A 22,257-nucleotide genomic window follows, 5' to 3' on the forward strand; every position below is an offset into this window, starting at 1 on the left:
TGCTGGTTATTGCCACTCACGCATGCGCAGTTCGTACGTGCTTCTTGGCCGTCGGCTGAAGTCTTTGCGGTGTGTTCCAGTGCGACACATGGCCAAGACGCAGAGACGCGAGGCGACACAACAGTCAGGGGTCCGTCTGTGTCAGTTCTTTTGTGTCAGCTTGGTGTGTCTGGGCCTTAACACTAGAACCGCCAAGGGGGTACATTTTACCCCTGAGCATTTTCAAATGCATGTCACTCTGTTAAAATACAACCCCTACATCTCTTATTTCATGACTTTTCCTAAAATTGTTTTATTTATAATCTGGTGAATTGTGGGGTGTGTGGGATAAAAGAAAAAGAAAATATAAGCATTAATACCTAGAACTGCGGAAGGGGGTACATTTTTACCCCTGATGAACATATGTCGCGAGCCGTTGTGATTGACAGCTGTCCGCGAGCTGATGGACGTTCACGCCACTGGTCCGGTTGCTTAGTAACGCCCATTGTAGAGAAATGTTGATAAAGAAATGTCATATCACCAGCGAAATACACCATAGGTTAGTGATTCAGATAGAAAACATGGACCCTAACAGAAGAATGAATGTGGAAGAAGCCCTAGCAATGCTCCAGGCGATGAGCGAGGCCGAATCCGAAGGGGGAGAGAAAACCGATGGAGAATCTGATGAGGGAGAGGTCAAAGATCCGTCATTTTCAACGGAGGAGGAATCCTCATCTGAGGATTGGGAGCCGACACCCCGAAAAAGGCCCAGGGTTCTGGTGGCAGGTAGACTATAGTCCCACATCTTCGAACACCCACACCTGAAACTCAAATATATATCAGTCCTACATATTCTCAAGTGGCAAATTATCACAACCTAATTACCTCCTCTTAGCGAGACCACCCACTCCTCTACCCATGTTATCGCATCAGCCTGCTGACGCTGTGACAGATAAACCAGGTAAGCCTGTACAGTCTTTAAAAACATAAATTTGACCAATCCATTTTAACAAACTAATTATACATATTTATATTGTTTAGTGTCGGCCCATCATGATTCGCATGAGACTGGCAAGGATGGAACTCTCTGGATACCAGAGAATCCTGGACTGCGCACTGGGAGAGTGAAGTCTAACAATGTGTTGACAGAAGGAGCCGGCCCAACCGCACATGCGCGCCGCAACATAGACGACCCTCTGAGCGCATTTATGTGTCTGATGGACCCTGTGATGCTGAAGCACATCTGTGACTGCACGGTGGCAGAGGCGCACCGGTGTGGAGAGGAAGGATGGAAGTTGAGCTTTGCTGAGCTGAAGGCGTTCATTGCACTTCTTTTAGCGCGGGGCGTGCACAACGGGAGAATTGTGGAAGACTTGTGGTCTCAAGAATGGGGTCTTCCCTTCTTTAGCACAACTATGGCAAGGCACCGATACAGAGACATAATGCGCTTCCTGCGTTTTGATAAGAAAGACACCAGGCGCAGTCGTCTTGGAAATGACAAGTTTGCCCTTGTGAGTGAGGTGTGGGACAGGCTTGTCCAAAACAGCATCGCGTGCTATAAACCAGGGTCCGAAATAACTGCAGGTGAGCAGTTGCTCCCCACAAAGACAGGGTGCCCCTTTACTCAGTATATGCCCAACAAACCAGACAAATTTGGTATTAAGTTCTGGCTCGCTGTTGATGTGGAGTCAAAATACATGTTAAATGGCTTTCCCTATCTCGGGAAGGATCCGTCCCCTTCTGCAACCCAGAGCCAGGGGGAGAGTGTTGTCCTGGAGCTGATGGAGCCGTTTTTGGGGAATGGGAGGAATGTGACGACTGAACACTTTTTCACCTCACTCCCCCTGGCCCACAAACTCCTGGCAAAAAATACAAGCTTGGTGGGCACCACTAATAAAAATAACAAATCACTGCCTCCTTCTGCACACCAACGAGCAGCACTGTTCACCACCAAAGTGATGAAAAGTGACCAAGCAACGCTCACCATCTACCAGGAGAAAAGGAAGAAGAACGTGTGCATCCTCAGCACAATGCACAGATCAGTGGAGATTTGCGATGACACGAAAAAAAAGCCAGAGACAGTCAACTATTATAACAGAACGAAGGTGGGAGTTGACATGCTGGACAAAATGCTGAGACAGTACTCTGCTCGAGCCACAACCAGAAGATGGCCAGTCGCTGTTTTCTATAACATACTGGACATTGCAGCAATGAACGCGTGCGTCCTGTACCGGGGCTGCACCGGTTCAAACCCGTCCCGGCCAGTGTTTATCCTGGAGCTGTGTAAGCTGCTGCGCAAAGAGCACATCAGTAAGCCCAAAGTAGGCATCTTGCCATCATTCCCCGAAAAGAGAAGGAATTGCGGTGTAAAGCGCAACTGCAGAGAGAACAAAACCACCAAAACATGCATGGTGTGCCAACGTGGTGTGTGTGGACAGTGCAAGGGAATAGTGAACGTCGTGTGTGCCGATTGTGTGTGTGGCTACAGCACAATCACATTTAGTTGAGAAAATGCCTGTCAGTGGTGGTATCATTCCTTAATTGTGTCACTAATCATCTCATTTGAATAACCGACTATAACGTTTGTGTCGTTTCTGTTGCAGTTTACATAAAAATGTCAAATGGGCTGCCTGTAAAATGTCTTGAGGGACAGCACCCTGCTTACTCAAAACACGTTATTTTCCAAAATGCATTTCAATGTTAATAAATGTTTTTTAAATTAAAATGTAATTGTTTATAAAATGTTAATATGTGGTATTTCCTTTTTGTTTGACCGTTGTAATATTTTGAGTAACTTCCAAATGAATTTTAAAATGCGTCGATCTGCACTGAGATAAAGCAATTGTAAAATGATTAACACCCAATAAACTAAAGTTTGAACAATTATTTTGTCAAGTCTTACTTATTTAAAACATAGATGAACATGAACAACCTAACAGCATAAAGAAATATCATTTTTGCGAGTACTGACGCTGTTGCATCTGGGGGTAAAATTGATTGTTCTTGTGTCTAGTGTCAGAGGTATCTGTTCTTTGATACTTTCTTGAGACCAGCTGCTAAAAAAAACAATCTAGAAACAAATAATCCATGGATGTGTTTTTAGAAGTAAAACTCATCAAAATATATTTTTACTTTAGTGTTGCACGATTCTGAAAAATTATAATTATTTTTGGCTGATATTAAAATATGATTTGCAATATTAAAGGGATATTTGCAACATTATAATAACATAATAACATACCATTACATTTTATTATGGTTTTAATATTATAATTTTATTCTGTCTAGAACTTTTTTCTATGCCAGGACTTCTTTGCAGTGCTACAATACTTTAATTATAAATTATGTTTTCACATATTTAAATGAAAAAAATTGATCTTACTCAGATTTGGATATTGCACTAGTCAAAATTGCAATTTTGATAATATTTAGATGAATTCTGCAGCCCAATTTTCGTTTTCTTAACCAACCTTTCCCCTTTCATCCCCTCAGTGCCGTTAGCAATCCCAGCCCCCCCTCAGACAACCTATTTTATCCAAGGTAGAGGGACCCTGCTACAAGCCATGGCCCAGATCCCGCTCAGATCCCCTGCTTCAGTCCCAACCTCCCTCCCATCCCTAATTTCTGTCCCCCCACGCCAACCTCCGCCCTCTGTTCCCGGCAGCGTTCGCTGCAGCGGCTGCTCTAAGGTACAGTTGTTCACATATTTATACGTTAATTAAAACACTCATGTTTTATGCATCTCTATTATCATACAATATTGACAGAGATGTATTTGCTACATTGATCAACCATATAAATGAAACAGTGGTGTAAAGTAACTAAGTACATTTACTCAAGTGACATTAGGGACTTGTACTTTACATGTGTTGCTATTTTGTACTTCTACCCCACTACAATTCAGAGGCAAATCGTGTACTTTAGCTCCACAACATTTATTTTGTACCTTTAGTTACTTTGCAAATTTGGATAAATGATGTGAAATATAATCAAGACTTTAGTTCCACCTGGAGTAAATCACAAGCTGCCCTGCAGTATACAAAGTAATTCAAACTAGCTGCACCTTTACCAGCTTTGATAACACTTTAATGATCAATCATTATAAAACATATCATATATATTATTCTGAAATGGACCAATCTGCACAATGACTACTTTTACTCTAGGTACGTAGATTTTGATGTGAAGACTTTTCTTTTGTAACATTTGTACACTTGTAACAAAGTACTCCCACCTCTGAAATGAAATGATCATGTTTAATGTGTCGGGGCTTTGGGCAGTGATGTAGGCTTTTATTCTTGTAAGTTTATGGCTGTGTCAATGGTTGCAGGTTCTGCTGAAAGGTCAAACAGCGTTTCAGAGGAAAGGCTCCACGCAGCTCTTCTGCTCCACAGTGTGTCTGACGGGCCACCTGCCTCCAGCCAACAAGAACCGAGTGTGCTTCCAGTGCAACAGGTTGGTACACCTTTGTTTTCAGTATGAACTGAAATCAGGGTTCTATACAGGCAAGAGTATCCTTAAGCTGTATCTCCTCTCTTTACCTGTAGCTTGTCCTGAAAAAATAATAATATGGCTTTCCGGTGCTCAATCCCCCCTCCATCTGTCTACCATTAAATACCCAATTTACCTGATGCCTTCAAATAAAATCATAAATAACTAATTAAATGTACTTGAATAATTACACAGAAAAAGTATCAAGTTACTTTATACATAAAAGCAAGTAATACAAGTTTGTTAACAAACATACAACCATTAAGTATGTTTATTAAAAGACGATCTCCAAACAGCCCTTATAAACTCACCGGCCACTTTATTAGTTACAACTCGCTAGTACCATACAACAATATTCAGGCTGGCCACAGCCTGAATATTAAAGATTTAAAGTTTAAAGATCTCCTATCATGCTGTTTTTAGGCATATATTATGGGTCTCAGATATATAAAAAAATATAAAAAACATGTCTATGATGTGTTTTGCTCAAAATACCAAACAGATCATGCATTTTAGACATCCTCATATCCCTCTCTTTCAGCCCTGTTAGAGAAACGCTGATTCGGGGTCCTTAGCTTGAAAAAAAAAAAAAAGAGGGGGAGCTTGTGCCTGCTCAGAATTCTGCCACAGATACAGCTAAATGCTCCCGTGATTAAACTCCATATCATGTTCTAAACCACATCAAGGATTATCTCTGAAACAGTATGGAGCTCAAATGCTTTTTCTCTTGCGGGTTTACCACAAGGTGAGTTCCTTTTTTTATTTCCTGCTTTTTAACACATGTGCTCTCCAGTACAGGTTAGCTCTGAGTGTTAGCAATGCTTGCTAATGTAAACAAAGACCACATTACATCCAAAACAGTCGAGCATCGTTTCTGATAGGGCCGTGGGTCCACATTTAAAAAAATTACGTCATATCGGACGCAAGTCTGTATCAGCTCCGTTGTACCCCCGTTTTTCTAGATTTGGGTACGGAGGAAAAGAGAGAGGGTTTTGTTTTCTGACACAATTTGAGAGTTCCCTAACACACCGGGGACACATATTTATGTATAAAAGACATCAAAAAGTGCATTTCGCATGATGGGTCCCCTTTTAAACAATGCTCAATTGGTACTAAGAAAATATTTATAATTCAATACTGACTTCTTAAGCTAAGTCCATGCATTTATATTGGTGCCACTGTTACCTTGACATATATCTGCTAAAAACAGCATCCATCAACCTCATAATTTCTCTTTTTGTACCTTTTACCACATCTCCTATTCCTTACCTGAGTCTTTTGAACACTGTATTAATTCCTCGTGCTTTTCTCTCTGCAGGGAGATCCTTCAGCCCAGGGACATGGTCACAATCCCCGGAGACAACAACACCCTCCTCAACTTCTGTGGCCAGTTCTGTCTGGCTGTCTTTAAAAACAAGAAGAAACAAGTCGATAAGGTTCCTGAAAAACAACTGGAGAAGAAACCTGAGAGGCCACCTGAGAAACCAGCAGAGCCCCCCTCTGATATACCCTTCTGTGCTGTCTGCAAGATCTCCAACAAGGTATGAGACAGATTTGAAAAGAAAGACAGATTTTCAATGTTTGTTGCGTCTTCACTCTACAGTCTGATTGTCTTTCTGTTCCCTGTGTTTGTTATCTTCTCTGCAGCAGATTGAGCATGAGGTCACCCATCATGGTACTCTGTACAGACTCTGTAGTGACAGTTGTTTTGTAACCTGGCGCAAGTCGCGGAAGTTAGCCATGAACTGCTGTGAAGGCTGTGGACTTTACTGTAGCAGCAGCTCGGGCTCCTGTCAGACGCTCACTGTTGACAGATCACAGCTCAACTTCTGCGGCCCTACCTGTATCGGCACCTACAAACAGGTAGGCGTTTGCATAAATTATGTTTTTTTATAACCTTGTTTGGAGCCTTTTGAAGTAATGATGGTTTGGCATGTAGGATAAACGTATGGCTATACATATTGGCTTATTAGTTAGGGTTGACCCAACAGCTTCTGATTATTTCAGCCGATATTCTGTTAAAATATGCAATGAAGATATAGGTTTAAGAAACAGTTGAAGATTGATATGTACGTGATTCTTTATTCAGTAAACTCACTTTTCATGTGGTATTCCTGATAATGCTGCAATATGGACCAGAAATCCGTGTCAAAATCTGCAGCTGGTAATGTTAGCCGTTAGCATTCGTTGGGCAGCACAGTCCTGCCTGGCTAAAAAAAAACGAGCTTTGAGCTAATATTGAGTAACAATATGATGCGTTCAAGCTCAATTCAGTAAACATTTTGGAGAAAGAAATCTTGTAAAAATGTGTATGTTAGTAAGAAAGTACAGTTGTTTCACAGCAGTATAAACTAGATAGTAGAATATATTATGAACTGTGTAACTACATTACTTGCTCTTAGCAGCTTATAATACATACATCTAACTTTTTTTAACCAAAGCAAATATTCAAATGAAAAAAAAAACATTTCGTATCATTTGAATAGTTTTTTTTACGCAAATAACTATAGATGACACTGACAAAAATGGCATGTACCATATTACTATATACATGACTGTTTATAAAAAGTACAGTATAGTGGAGTGCTGAAAAAAAGTTTGCAACCATAACCATGTATACCAGCTTATATAAAAATAACAATAAGAAAATGATTTGTAAATCAGCAAAACAGCGTCATCCGGAAAAAAACATGATTGGTGCATCTCTCATTTAAGTGGCACCGAATGCTAATAAGAGTTTGACTACCCAAATATCATGTAACATTCGGAAATCACAGAGCAATGTCATGTTTATTAAGCTAATGTACCAGATTTAAACCTGTAATTATGATACACACAGACCTGCAAAAAGACGGTGGAGTGTGTCTACTGTCACAAAATCGCGATGGTGTCCTCCACCATCATGGAAAGAGACCAAAAGGGCAAAGTCCAGCTTTACTGTTCGTCTTCATGTGTTGAGCTGAGTCGACCCCCCCAACACATTCTCACTGGTAGGACACAGACACACAACCACATTTATTAAAGGGGCCCTATCATGCTTTTGGGGTTTTCCCTTTCCTGTCGGGTGTTGTATACGTTTTTGTGCAGGTCTGCATGGCTCAAATCCCTGTGTTCCCTCCAGAGGGAGTTTGTCTCCCACACATAGTAACATCATTATGTAACACTTGCGCTTCTAGTGGCTTAGGGCTCCAACACACTGTACATGATGGGCTAAAGGGCGGGACATCTCTAAGCAGTTGACTAATCACAACAGCTAACCAATCAGAGCAGACTGGGCTCTGGTTTCAGACAGAGAGTGAAAAGAGGTGGTGCAGCACAGGCAGTATGAGAAAAATAAAGAGCTTTTTGAACATTAAAGCATGGAGACATGTCACAGTAGAGACACAACATACAAATATGAACCTGAACATGAGCATAATAGGGCCTCTTTAAATGTATAACAGGTGGCTCATTACTTTTCTTTAATGAATAGGGTTTAATCTTATTTTACAGTGTGTAGCTTCAAGCACCTCCAAAGCATGGAAAAGGGAAAGCATGTTTCATTATTAGTTAAAACACATACTACATAGCATTTTTTAATTACATTTTTTATGTTATCTTTTTCCCTTAGGTGCTGCGTTCCCCTGCTGCGAGTGCAAAGTGTCGGCTGTTCCTCAGTACCACCTGGCCATGGTGGACGGGACCATCCGCAACTTCTGCTCCTACGACTGCGTTTCTATCTATAGGGTAAGAACAGTTTTGTTTCTAATCATGGAGCATGTGTTGGTTTTGTAGATTTGACATTGGTGTAATTTTCCCCTCCATGTCTCCACAGAAGTCCGGTAACACCTCTCAGCCAGACCTGACCAATGGAACCCCCGCTCTCAGGGACCCCAAAGCAGGACCCTCTGCCGGGGCCAGCTCAGTCCCTCCCCTCCCTCAGGACCACCCGTCTTCTGTAGCCTTCCCGGGCCACCATCCCAGTCATACCTCAGTGCCCCCGCTCGAGCCTCCCTCCCAGGCCCCCGCCAAAACGCCTGCTGTTCAGCCTATGAAACCAGCAGAAGGGGGGCCCAAGGACATATCCAAGCTGACCTGCCATCAGTGCAGCAAAGAGTTCAGCACAAAGCCGCTGCTGTTCAGTCACCAGGTAAGGAGCCCAGATCACATATTATGACTGCTGCTGAATTGTCCAAAAAACAGATCCTATGTCTTTTCCTGACAATTTCTCTTTAACCTTCGGGAAAATCGTCAAGGGTTTGAAGCAAAATGTGAAGGAGAAATTATTAGGACTGAGGTAGAGTCAATGTGCCTCAGTGAAAACCTCTAAAATTCAGTAGATGAACAACTAAAAGTGCATCTTGATACTTTTTTGTTTGATGTGTGCTTTATAAACTTTGACAACAGTGAGAAATATATCAACTCATTACCAGGGTTTGAATTCAAATTAAAGAAATGAAAGGGAAACAAAATGGTTGCTCGCGCTCAACTTCCTGTCAACTCATTTGAATCAACATGAATCCCATTAGTATGTAGATATTTGAATAATGCAAAATGTACGCATTATGCATAGCCTGTACGGCAGGGGTCGGCAAATAACTTTTGACAGTCTCTTCTCTGTCATTGTAGACCGAATGCTTCTCGTTTTGCGCCGTCCCGTTCAAATGACAATCACATTTCCTCGCTCGCGCCAGGGCCGGGGGATAGGGTTACAAGGCTCGCGTCTTGTGCTGCATTCACTTGCACTCGCACATTAGGGATTTTCTCGCATAAATGTCCGATGAGCCACAACTTTTCTTTCAAAACAAAGCTGCCAACTGGGGTGGCAGCATATGCACCACCACTCCTCGCCCTCCACGATCAAGCGGCTTCTCCGATTTTGTTGTCAATGTTTTGACTGAACTTTATTACTATTCACATAAGTAAACATTACATTTGAATGATTTAGTGAGCTGGTGTTATTTTTTTCAAACCACAAGCCGCATGTTGGCTATTTCAGCACCACGCGCTGTCCACCTACTTATTGATCCACTATCAGCGTCAGTGCACCCCGCGGCCAGATTATGTGCTGTGTGTCATTCACTCTCAACATGGATACAAGTACAATAAGCATTCTTCAGGTGTAGGTAGATTCTCTATTCGGACATTATAGCCTATATGTGCGACCGTCGGTCCGATATTGTAAAACATTTTTTATCTCAAAAAAATATTTTATTTTTATTCTCAAAATACTTTTCCGGGCCAAATATTATTGCTGGCGGGCCACTAATGGCCCGCGGGTCGCCTATTGCCGACCCATGCTGTACGGCCTTCACATGTGCTACTGCGCATATCAACATTCAAGCATGTTAAATACAAAAATAATTAGCTTAAAGGTCCCATGTCATGCTTTTCCGGTTATTACCCGTCCCCTTGTGTGTTATGTAGCTTTTTATGCATGTAAACGGTCTGCAAAGTCACCCACCCTCAAAGTACACCCTGTAGCGAGTAAAACTCTAATACAGAAAAGACCTGTCTATGCTGCCCCAGAACTTCTCGTTGGAGATTTAGGAGATTTCTCTTTTACTTCCTGGGTACAGTGACGTGCCCATACCCAAATGGACCCATTGGTCCAATCCGTGGAGCTCCTCACACACACACACACACTCTCAGCGGCGAAACTGTGACGGGGGGGGGTGCTAGTGGAGCCTCGCAGCTGCGTTGCGTTAAATTAGGGCCGCAAGAAATTGTGGGAAAGCATAATATTCTTTATTTTCGTAAAGGATGGCTCAGTGTATCCTAAAATAAAGGAGATTATAAAGGAAGCATTGGAGCTCCTTCCTTTCATCTAGATAATTCAAACCGCTCTTATCATGGCTGACACATCCGTGTCCTTCCCAAGCAAATAAGAATATTCAACTGCAACATATTAAGTCTGAAAATGTACCCTTTTCCCAACCTGAATGACGAGTGTGCCTCTCATGATGATAATATGAATTGCTTCCTGCAGGCCAGTATTTCTATGTTCTGCAGTGAGATGTGCTGTGACCAATATATAAGCCAGAAGAATATCCTGATGCCGTGCGAGATCTGCAAACGTGAGAAACGGCTCCATGACACCCTCTGCTACAACCAACAGGACCTGTTTTTCTGCAGTGCCGGTGAGTCAATGTTTAAAAGTATTCCTCGGGAAGGCTTGTAACCTTAAAGCTGCTTTTTAATTTTAAGTTAAATAATATCCTCAGTTCATATGAGAAAACCTCTTGGGAATAAAAAATTATCCTTTTCAGTACTGATTTTAATTTATAGAATAGCCAATTTTCAGGTTTCATATTTGTATGTCGTGCCTCTACTGTGACATGTCTCCATGCTTTAAAGGGGACCTATCATGCAAAATGCCCTTTTTTATGTCTTTTCTACATAAATATGTGTCCCCGGTGTGTCAGGGAACTCACGCAGCGTCAGAAAATAAAACCCTCTCTCTTTTCCTCCTTACCCAAATCTCTAAAAACAGAGGTACAACGGAGCTGATCCAGATTTGCGTCCGATATGACGTAATATCGGAAATGTGGACCCACGGCCCTATCAGAAATGTTGCTATCAGAAACAATGCCTGACTGTTTTGGACATAATATAGTCTTTGTTTGCATTAGCAAGCATCGCTAACACTCAGAGCTAACCTGTACTGGGTGGGACTTTCGGCAACAGTTCTAAATTGGTTTGAATCCTACTTAAAGGACAGAAAAAACTTTGTTTCTATAGGTAAATACACATCTGAGTTGACAAATATGACATGTGGGGTTCCTCAAGGCTCCATCCTGGGGCCTCTACTCTTTAACATCTACATGCTACCACTGGCTCAGATAATAAAAAAACAACAAAATAAGTTACCATAGCAAAGCGGATGACACACAAATGTATGTATCACCAGGAGACTATGCTCCAATTCAAACACTGAGTAAGTGCATTGAACAAATCAATGACTGGATGTGTCAGAACTTTCTCCAATTAAACAAAGATAAAACTGAGGTAATGGTTTTTGGAGCCAAGGCAGAACGTATAAAAGTTAGCGCTGAGCTTCAGTCTGCAATGTTCAAAACAACAGATAAAGCCAGAAATCTAGGTGTAGTCATGGACTCTGACCTGAGTTTCAACAGTCACATTAAAACAATTACTAAATCAGCCTACTATCACCTTAAGAATATATCGAGGATTAAAAGACTAATGTCACAGCAGGATTTGGAAAAACTTGTCCATGCTTTTATCTTCAGTAGACTTGACTACTGTAATGGTGTCTTTACAGGTCTCACTGAAAAATCTATCAGAAAGCTGCATCTAATTCAGAACGCTGCTGCTCGAGTCCTCACTAACACTAAGAAAGTGGATCACATCACTCCAGTTCTGAAGTCTTTACACTGGCTTCCTGTGTGTCAAAGAATTGATTTCAAAATACTGCTGCTGGTTTATAAAGCTTTGAATGGTTTAGGCCCAAAATACGTTTCTGACCTACTGCTAAAGTATGAACCATCCACAACTCTCAGGTCTTCTGGGACGGGTCTGCTTTCTGTCACCAGAGTCAGAACTAAACATGGAGAAGCAGCCACAGCTCTATTGAGCCTTCTATTCCCATAGCACTCAGTAGTAATGATTTTATGTGCTTTTTTAATGATAAAATTGTTACTCTTAGAAACAAAATTAATGACCTCTTGCCTTTGACCAGTATAGTGTTATCAACAGCTCCCGGAAACGTAAGTTCTAATATTACACTAGATAGTAAATTAGAATGCTTTTCAGCCATAAACCTTGAACAATTGAAATGATTCTTTCTTCTAAACCATCAACGTGTATCTTAGACCCAATTCCAACTAAGCTGTTAAAGGAAGTTTTTCCATTCCATTGGTTAAAGTCACAAATGACCTTCTAATAGCCTCAGACAAAGGACTTGTCTCTATTCTTGTCTTGCTCGATCTCAGTGCTGCATTTGACACTATCGATCATGATATCCTATTGCAAAGACTAGAGCACTTAGTAGGCATAAAGGGAACTGCTTTAGGCTGGTTTAGGTCCTATCTATCTGAACGGTCTCAGTTTGTGTGTGTCAACTATGAATCTTCCATGCAAACCAAAGTTAGCCATGGAGTGCCACAGGGCTCAGTGCTTGGACCTATTTTGTTCACACTATATATGCTTCCGTTAGGCAATATTATAAGGAATCATTCTGTAAATTTCCATTGTTATGCGGATGATACTCAACTATACTTATCCATCAAGCCTGATGAAACCAATCATCTAAATAAAATTCAAGACTGCCTCAAGGACTTAAAAACATGGACGACCTTACATTTTTTGATGTTAAACACGTTATAAACGAAGTTATTGTACTCGGCCCAAAGAATCTACGAAACAAACTATCTAAAGATAGTATATTTGATCAGGATTTATCTTTTAACGCCCACATAAAATCAATCTCAAGGACTGCCTTCTTTCATCTACGTACATTGCAAAATCAGGCATATCTTGCCTCAAAACGATGCAGAGAAACTAATCCATGCATTTGTTACTTCAAGGCTGGATTATTGTAACTCTTTATTATCAGGGTGTACCAAAAAGTCAGTTAAGTCGCTTCAGATAATTCAAAATGCTGCAGCACGTGTACTAACTAGAGTTCGGAAAAGGGACCACATTACTCCTGTTCTGGCTGCCTTACACTGGCTCCCTATAGAACACAGGAAATAATTTTTAATTCTTCTTCTCGCCTACAAAGCCCTTAATGGGCAGGTGCCATCTTACCTTAAATAACTCATTATACCCTACTGTCCAACTAGGGCATTGCGTACCAAGAATGCACGGTTGTTGGTTGTTCCTAGAGTCTCTAAAAGTACAATGGGAGCCAGAGCCTTTTCTTGTCAAGCTCTACTTTTGTGGAATCAGCTTCCAGTTTGTGTTCGGGCGGCAGACAGCCTATCAATTTTTAAGAGTACGCTTAAGACCTTCCTTTTTTATAAAGCTTATAGTTGATAAAATAATCTAATAAGAGTGCATTGACGTAGACACGTTGTGCCTCTTCACCTATACATTTTAGTTCTTACTCTTTTTTCCTTACTGATGGTATGTAATTTGGTTGTGTGTGTAGACGGTGGAAGCAGGGAGAGGCATATACGTGCCTTGATCCCTGCCGAGTCGACGCACAACTGTTGATTGGTGTCAGTGCCAGAAACACTTTTTAGGAGCAATGCGCTCATGGTATAGATGTGGAGCATACATCTTAATTCCTACTCTTTTTCCTAACCCTATCCTAAGGGAGTGCATGTACGTAGACACGTTGTGCCTCTCCACCTCTGTTCCTTACTTCTTACTTGCTACCCCTTTCCCTCAACCTATCCTAAGGGAGTCCATGTACGTAGACACGTTAGTTTACCTGCTATAGGCTTAGACTGTCGGGGGACACCTTACCTCTTCCTTCTGTCTGTCTGTACCTGTGTACTCTCATGTTCCGAATAACCCAGCTTCCCCCAAATTTATTTTTGGTGTCTATCTACGCCGGGATCCTGAGTCGTGGCTGTTCCTGTTGCTGCGATCCTGTGTCCTGGATCCTCTATCCTGAGTCCTGAGTCTATCCGAAGTCCAGGACCTATCCTGAGTTCTGGATCTGAGTCCTGGACTTCGAGTCGTGGCTGAACCTATCACTGTGGTCCTGCCTGACTCTCATCATACTACTTCCCTGATGGCTCCCACAGGATTGTTGACATCCTTGTGGATTCATCTTCTTATTATAGACACATGCATTTCCAAACATTTGGTCTATCTATGCCAGGGATGGGCAAATGGCGGCCCCTCTTTTTGCGGCCCTCAGATTAATTTATAAACAACGTAATTAATAAAAAAAATATAAATATATATATATATTTTTATTTGTTTACTTGTAGTACTGATACCGTCCACTAGACTCCTAGTTACGTCGCGTGCTGCGTACATGATTTCAAATACCGCGAAATAATCTGTGACGCGTTTGTGTGTATTGTGTTTGTTTCCCGGGGAAACACTCACAAGAAACACCGGCTGTTGTTATGCCTGCTGTGACGTTAAGTTGCCGCTTGTAATTATGCCTTTACAAGCTTAAAAGTTGTAGTTATCATCTGAATTTGGCGAAACAAGTTTAACATTTTAAAAACCAAGACTTTGTTTATTTGAAATCAGATAAAAACAAACTGTAACGGACCCTGCCGTGTTATCTATGATTACTATACGCTTTTCATTCATAATTTCAGCGGGAGGGAGGGGGAGCGGCGCTGAGGAACAGCAGAGTGCGGGTTGACAGGTGTCTGTGTTGACATTCCCCTTATTGTGGAATAAGGGGAATGCAGAGACAGGCTACAAGTGTCTTAGGTTCAAGTTAGACAACTAATTTCTGGGTAGTGTTCATGACTTCATGTTTATGTCATCTTAATGGTTAATCTCAATGCACACACATTTTCCGTGCTTTCCAATAGTTTAAAATAGTTGTATTCCACTGTTAAATAACCTGTTCAATACAAACATGCCACTTGTAAAAATTAAATAAAATTTCTGTGAACTGATATTTGTTTAGTGAGCTTATTAGAGGATGTTCCCTGAAAGATTGTAAAATGTCAATGAAGATGTCAGACTTAGTATATTTGTTAATAATTACATACAACACATGGAATTTGTGTGTGTGTGTGTGTGTTCCAAGTGAATCTGCGGCCCCCTGGTGGCCAGTACATCAATTATGTGGCCCCCACCACCATCAAAGTTGCCCATCCCTGACCTATGCTGTAAAATGTATTATCTCTTCGATTTACACACGGCATCTATTGCACGTCTGTCCGTCCTGGGAGAGGGATCCCTCCTCTGTTGCTCTCCCTGAGGTTTCTCCCATTTTCCCCGTTAAACTGTGGGGTTTTTCTCTGGAAGTTTTTCCTTGTACGATGTGAGGGTCTAAGGACAGAGGGTGTCGTATTGTCATACTGATATTCTGTACAAACTGTGAAGTCCACTGAGACAAATGTAACATTTGTGATATTGGGCTATATAAATAAACATTGATTGATTGAGTTTACTCTTTGCAGACCATTAACATATACAAAAACCTATAGAACACACTACAGGAGAGGGTAAAGCCCCAAAAAGCATTATAGGGCCCCTTCATTTTGTGATTTTATTTTATCTTTTAAGTGTGGTGTTTTCTTTATGTATTTCGACATGCACATGTAAAGTCTCTTTGAGTACCAAAATGTATTATTATTATTAACCTGGTGAATCATAATCGCCCTATTTTTGTATTAATGACACTAATAATAGTCACCCTTTCTGTGTTCCAGACTGTAAATCCGTGTTCAAACATGAGCGGATGGCTCTATGCAAGGATTCCTGCAGCTACTGCTCCGGCTTCAGCACCAAGATGCTGCACAGCCACTATGGAGGCCGGATGGAGGAGTTCTGCAGACCCCACTGCATGTCCCAGTACACTGTGCTCTACTATGGGGTAGGCTGTCCTTCAACTGTGCACGGTGTGCCTGTCTGTTTATCCACCGTTTTTTTTTTTTTTTAAATCTTCTTTCCCCTTTCTTTTCTCCCCCTCTGCTCTCCAGATGGGTCGCTGTGACAGCTGCAGGAAACAGGGCTCCATGACGGAGAAGCTGCAATGTTTGGGTTCAGTCCGTAACTTCTGCAACCTGCCCTGCCTGCTGCAGTACTGCCAGCTGCACTTTGAGACCAGCCACAGCAGCAGCAACGGAACAGGAACTGCCCCACAAACTCCATACGGTAAAATCAGTGTGACACATTAAGATGTCGAGCAGCAGTCTGAAATCCAACAAACCTAAAACAGTATTTTTCACAAGATTCAGCTCAAAATGGAGCAGATAAAGCTAGTTTACCATGGGATGTAGGAGAGATTGTTCTGGAGGTGCCTGGTTTAGCTAAGCAACAACCGTGGTTAGAGAACATCAACAAATGAAGTGAAAACCACCATGCTCAATCCGCACCGTTTCCATCATGTTTTGGAGTGCATACAGGGATGATAGAATAGAAGATAAAAAGAAAAGCTGTTATCTCACAAGTTAATAACTTTGGTATGTTCCTCTCTCCTTCCAGCTCCAACACAGCCCCACCATTCCTCAAAGATGAATCCTGTCATCGCGGATGTGGTTTCTCTGGCCAACGGCTCTGCCACTCAGCCCAGTGTGTCAGCAGACACTGCTCTAACTGGTCAGTTATTTTACTTACATATAGTTAGTGCCGTATAGAACAGTTTAAAGCTTTATTTATAGTGTTGACATCAACATTTGAATGCTGTCTATCCATTATGATTAAAGTCACTTTCTGCACAGATTCACATTAGACAATATTATTATTAGTCTTATTTTATTTGTAGGATTACATTGAAGTGGCTGCGTATGATTGTTTCTGACTGATCCAAACATTTCTAATAACGTTCAGAGCGTTTTTAAGTCCAAAAGTGATAATTCATTGAAAAAAGATCAAATAATTTCCAAAAATCCACACTTTTTTAGCGAAGTACTTAAATGATGACGTTATTAACCTCCATTTGCCTGGCGCTTAATGCTAAGTTAAGACATCTTCACTTTCATTACAAATGTAGGGAGCAAGTTTATAAACATTCAAAGTTGATTTAAAAAAATGTAAACTAATTTTATCCAAAACATCCCTTTTTTTCTTCTTTTTTTAAATATATAAGGGTGATGACCTAATAAAATATAACAATGCTAACATTTTAAAGCATTTGGTACAGCTTTATTTAAAGCCACAACACTTGTTATATTTTTATAATATGCATATGTCACAGTGGGGTTTGATGCAGTGCTGATTTATTTATATTTTCTCTTTTGTAGAAACACTTCCAACCACCAACATTGACGGCAAGAATCTAGACCACGTAGGTACCCTGGGTGTGCGTGTCATGGCTAAAAAATGTTACACTATTGATAATAATAATATTAGAACCAAAGTCAGTGCCCACATTTCTTTTTCTGAAAATGTTTGATCTGGTCAGAAATAAAACTATTGTCCCCTGCAGCATGTGACTTATTAAGAACTAGATCATATCTTAATTTAATTTAGCCGTTTTTCAATTTGTAATTTCCAGGCCAGCACTCAGACTGACGCCATGCAAGGGCCTTCGTCCCGTCGCCGTCAAATGAAGAACAAGTCAGTTCTGTGTCGGCCCTTCACTATGGACCAGGAGAGCATGTGCCAGCTGCTCTCCCCCTCTGCTGAGTCAGCAGGTAACTACAGAACACACACACACACACAAGTTTGGGTAGCCCTGTCCCACCTCACTCACACAGGATACAGAACTAACAACTATTTCAATAATCTAATAATCTTCTGATTATTACTTTGGTTGATCAATTATTATCAGATGAAAAGACAAAACGCTACATTTTCTTTCTACAGGGTTTTATTCAGAAACAAAACGTATTCCTTTTCTGCTTGTACTATCCTCTTTCACAACAGTAACTTAATGTACTTTTACCCCAATGGGTAAATGTACACTTAATGTGTAAAATCTGCTTCCTCTGGAGTAACAGGTTAGAACGGACAGAAATGCCTTTTGTCTGTTTTACCTCCTATTTTGTAAAAGATCAATGTAGCTGGCCGTTAAAAAATAGCTTTCTCAGGGGGCCGGCTACATTGATTTATAAAAAACGGGGGGAAAAGACAGAAGGAATTACTCTCTGACTTTGCAATGGTTAGTCTCTCCATACACCATGATTTCAAATACTCACTCCACAGATACATTTAGTCATCACCTGAGCTTAACAGTAGTATCAAAATTCTTATATACTATTTGTTTAAAATACTATTCATGAAGAATTGTTATGATAGCACTCATAGAGGTAGACCCTTTCCTCTGGGCCATGGCTGGTGTGCCTTTTTGTTGGGTGTTTGTCACAACCCTACTCACCATCTAATTCAGTTTCATTCATTCTTTTGGTGCTATCAATCGTTCGATGTTCACAACTAGCTGTTTCGATAGTTGCAGCAGCTCTGCTAGATAGCTCCTCTCAACCCGACCAGACATCTGCGGAAGCTTCCACATCTCCATCACCGTCGCCCAAACCTCAGGGAGAAACTCAGCCGAGCGACGCCGTGCCTGCACGACTAACCGGACGCCATTTCCTGGGCAGAAGGGAGACGGACTCTGACTGCAAGGTCTGCTCCCAACACAAGAGGAAGAGGGTGGAGGAAGAAGAGCAGCAGCAGGAGGAGAAGAAGCAGAAGATGGAGGAGGATGAGGGGACGGAGAGGAAAACAGAAATAGAACCGGAGGAGGGAGTAAAGGATGAGAACAACGGGGAGAACAAAGAGCAGGAACACTCGGAGGTGAAGCTTTGTGAGCAGGAGGGCGGGACTTTGAGGAGGAAGACGTGGTATTTCTGTAAGACGTGTTCAGGGGAGCCCAGCCTCTGTCCTGTCCCCTGTTTTGAACTCTACCACACCAGACTGATCTACAAAACGGCTCCTGGACTGGAAGCACAAGGTGAGCCTTCTGAGTCCCACACCGCATGAATACTTTCTCATGAGAACACCATGAAATAGTTTCCTTTTTAAGTTATCATTTGGACAGCTGTATCTATGATTTTAAGGATTCCAATTTCAAGGGACAGTTCACATCCAACTCACATATTTTCCCTCTTACCTCTAGATCTATTTATTCATCTGTATTGTTTCTGAGTGTCAGAGCTATTGGCCATAGATATGTCTATATAATGAAACTAAACTGCACTCAGGTTGTGGCGCTCAAAGCCCAAAGAAATGTTAATTTGACATACTCAACATAATCGTCTTTTTCCAGACCCTAACCTGCTAGATGTTAAACATTAATGGCGTCCTCCTCTGATTACCGATAACGTTAGCTAGCGGAGAAGATGCACACTTCCTTCTGCGGGGCGATACCATTGATTGGGGTTAATTGGTAGTTCCTTAATCAAACTGCTGTGAAAAAAGTGTGTTGATTGTGTCATGTCTTTTTGAAAGAAAAAAAAAAAACATGTTTTTCAAATGTATATTTTGCCGCTCTTAGCACTGCAAGCCAAGTGACATAAACAGTAGTTCAATCAGGAGAGACGTTGATGTATGGAATACATATTTATTACCGGGACACATAATATGAATGTAATAATGATTGCCACAATTATAACAGGAGAATGAAATGGTGTTTGGCGATTAGGCCCCAGTTTGCAGGATAATCATTCAGGAGGGGGAAGAACCGCTCCGATGAAACCCCCCGGGGTCTAGACACTGGTGGTGGTGATAAGTAGGAGGCAACGGACTGAAGGGAGAAGGTTTAGCTTGGTCCTGAAGGAGACAGGAGGCGAAAGGGGTGGAGGAGGGTTGCGTATTGTCACCTGAAATGACAGCTGGCAGAGGGAAGAGCAGATATAAAGGGATTAGCGGGAGCTATGATAGGCTTGTGAGAATGGAGAGAGGAGAGATTGGTTAGCTGGGGAGTGACGCCCCCGATCACTTAATGAGGAAGGAGAGTGTAATGAGGTGACGTGTAATCTGAATGAAGAGCTTGGTCTTCCTGATTGAACTTACGCTGAGCTTCATTTCCTTTATTTATTTATTTTTTGTTTTAACATATATTTTCTGAGATTTTACATATACAAACAAATACAAAATAAATAAATTAGACCTGTTCAAATGAGTTAGTGATTCATGTATAATATAACATTTCTGAAGTTCCATTATATAGAAAAATCGTAATCTTCATTTAAAAAAAAAATATAGCACTACAGTTAAGAGGAAAAATGTGAATTTAGATTTTTGCCGTGAACTGTCCCTTTCAATGCAATGTCAATCCTAGAAGCAACAATGCTCTGACATCTCTGTGTCTTCTTTCCAAGTCAATTGAACTGACTTCCTAAGAGGGTCGAGTATATCACCCGGGTCTTTCTCTCCACAGCCTCCTGACCTGCTGCCGGAGAAGTCGTCGCCCCCCACCCCACCCCGAGCCCCTCGACAAAGAATAAACCTCTCCAGGATTAACGGGTTCACACCTTCACTCCTTTGCTGTCCTCTACACCCATTGTTGTGCCTGTCTGTTGAAATCCATCCCTGCAAAGACATGTTTTCCAGCATTGACATGAATTTGGCAACATTTTTAAGATAGAGATTGCATTATTTATGAAGTACAGATCATCTTGGCTGCCTGTTTCCTCTTCCAATAAAGGGTATTTATTCTGTGTTTTTATTCTGACTAACACTATGGATGAGAAAACTTCCTCAAGTGCTTCAATGACTTACAACATGTTCTCTTATTAAAGAACATGTTTACCTCAATCTGCCACAATACTTGACCCTGTTATTAAAGCTGATCTTAGAACATGTGTCAAGTGTCTTAAAACCTGTCATTTCTTTATTAAGTGAGTTGTGTATGGTTTGTTAATGGACAGTATTTCCACTCTATTTCTACAAAAACACAAACAAGTATGTTTTTACAGCCACCATTGCACCCCTGATGTGTTTTCACACCCCACTTTACATTAGTCTTTCACGGTCTCACTACAGCAGCAGAGATGCATCATGCAAATTGGTCACTGTAAAGAATTAAGGTCGGATGTTTTTAAGTGGGAGGCAAGATTTCCTTGGGGGGGCTCAATGAATGAAAATGCAAAAATGTATCATTAACCATCCAAAAAAATATCATAAAAAGGCCTAAAAGTGGGTTGTTTGGTTTAATAGTCCCGAGAAACAATATAAGGTTCGGAGGTATTTTCCCATTTTCCAGGAGTCAAACTAATAAATGCCTTACAACAGACTTTTTATTTTTTATTTTTTATAAATACATTTGATGTGAAGTGGTGTCAGATTGCAGTATTGCATTATATAAAGTGTTCAGAGGATCACATAATACAATCATTATCCGAGAGGCGTACAGAAATGTAGCAACACTGGGCAATTTAACCTGCTTTGGGGGGGGGGGGGAAGGCTGTTTCTGAGCTTTTTAGGCCAAATACACTTTCACATTTTGAAATGAGTTCCTAATGTATGTCATGTACAGCAGAGAAAACCCATGCTTAAAATGACACAGAAAATGTGCTAAACAAGGAAACGCAGGTTCATTGAGTTGGATTCAGGCATGAGGCCCAAATCTGAAATCACATGAATATTTTGAAGTGTCTCTGTGAGTGTCATACAGCTGGTTTTGATTTTCAGTTCTCTTATTTGAACTGTTACACTACATATTGACGTTTATTATGAATGTGTGATGTAAGTTAAATTCCTTTCTGTCCCTCATGCAGTAATGGTAACCAAGGTTGACTTCTACTCATCCATCTGTATCTTTAATTAACAATTTTCTTTTTCACACGTTTTTCAACTTTCTGTTATGTTTGTAACTTCTCAAATGTAACAGTGATTTTGTTTTTTGTATTCCTTATTTGCTTTTTATCATTACACTGACATGGATCAGTTTGTGAACGCATTAATTTGCTTCTTTTTTTTTAATAATATTGTCCACGCCTGGAAATGATGGTTTCGATCAAGGCAATTAACTTTTCTACGTTTCAATAAATTGAATTTGTGAGTAAAACTTAGTTTTGTCCGGTGTCTTATTTCACAGATTTCTTCTGCCCAAAGCCCAGAGTTCATCATAACTGTTAATGAAATGCTGCTAACACACAACCAAGGGGAGACACATCAGTCCAAACCAAACTACCAAGAAGTATTTCACTTTAACCTTGGAAATAATTGCTGTCGTAATCATGGCTTTATGCAAGATATTACGTTCCCTTGTTGTCTAGGGTAAAAGGGATGTAACAAAATATGAACTAACACTAG

The 22,257-nt window shown here is 41.0% G+C and overlaps 2 protein-coding genes across 4 annotated transcripts in view; both read left to right on the top strand.

Annotated features, from left to right (window-relative positions):
• Positions 1-22,257, top strand: part of si:ch211-266o15.1 (zinc finger MYM-type protein 4) — a 38,248-nt gene that overhangs the window by 6,360 nt on the left and 9,631 nt on the right. For 2 of the 3 annotated variants that reach the window (XM_034135195.1, XM_034135197.1), the window contains exons 6-18: positions 3,472-3,668; positions 4,310-4,434; positions 5,789-6,011; positions 6,118-6,333; positions 7,310-7,460; positions 8,081-8,196; positions 8,285-8,599; positions 10,439-10,589; positions 15,768-15,931; positions 16,038-16,212; positions 16,543-16,656; positions 17,301-17,344; positions 17,555-17,693. In XM_034135195.1, the coding sequence (XP_033991086.1) occupies positions 3,472-3,668; positions 4,310-4,434; positions 5,789-6,011; positions 6,118-6,333; positions 7,310-7,460; positions 8,081-8,196; positions 8,285-8,599; positions 10,439-10,589; positions 15,768-15,931; positions 16,038-16,212; positions 16,543-16,656; positions 17,301-17,344; positions 17,555-17,693 (2,130 nt within the window). The remainder of the gene's footprint in view (positions 1-3,471; positions 3,669-4,309; positions 4,435-5,788; positions 6,012-6,117; positions 6,334-7,309; positions 7,461-8,080; positions 8,197-8,284; positions 8,600-10,438; positions 10,590-15,767; positions 15,932-16,037; positions 16,213-16,542; positions 16,657-17,300; positions 17,345-17,554; positions 17,694-22,257) is intronic. The other variant, XM_034135196.1, reaches the window with a different exon arrangement.
• LOC117486687 (piggyBac transposable element-derived protein 4-like) lies at positions 125-2,863 on the top strand. The gene is made up of 3 exons (XM_034135198.1): positions 125-765; positions 875-940; positions 1,021-2,863. Exons 1-3 carry the CDS (start codon positions 495-497, stop codon positions 2,484-2,486), a joined length of 1,803 nt encoding a protein of 600 aa, XP_033991089.1. The 5' UTR covers positions 125-494; the 3' UTR covers positions 2,487-2,863.

This window comes from Trematomus bernacchii, unplaced genomic scaffold (genome assembly GCF_902827165.1).
Source record: "Trematomus bernacchii unplaced genomic scaffold, fTreBer1.1, whole genome shotgun sequence".
Lineage (NCBI taxonomy): Eukaryota > Metazoa > Chordata > Actinopteri > Perciformes > Nototheniidae > Trematomus > Trematomus bernacchii.

What these genes read in the sequence shown, in the direction of transcription:
- LOC117486687 (XM_034135198.1), top strand. Translation starts at nt 495, where the DNA reads ATGTTGATAAAGAAATGTCATATCACCAGCGAAATACACCATAGGTTA. An exon ending in GCCCAGGGTTCTGGTGGCAG is followed by an intron (nt 766 to 874) that starts GTAGACTATAGT and finishes ACCTCCTCTTAG; the next exon opens with CGAGACCACCCACTCCTCTA. An exon ending in CGCTGTGACAGATAAACCAG is followed by an intron (nt 941 to 1,020) that starts GTAAGCCTGTAC and finishes TATATTGTTTAG; the next exon opens with TGTCGGCCCATCATGATTCG.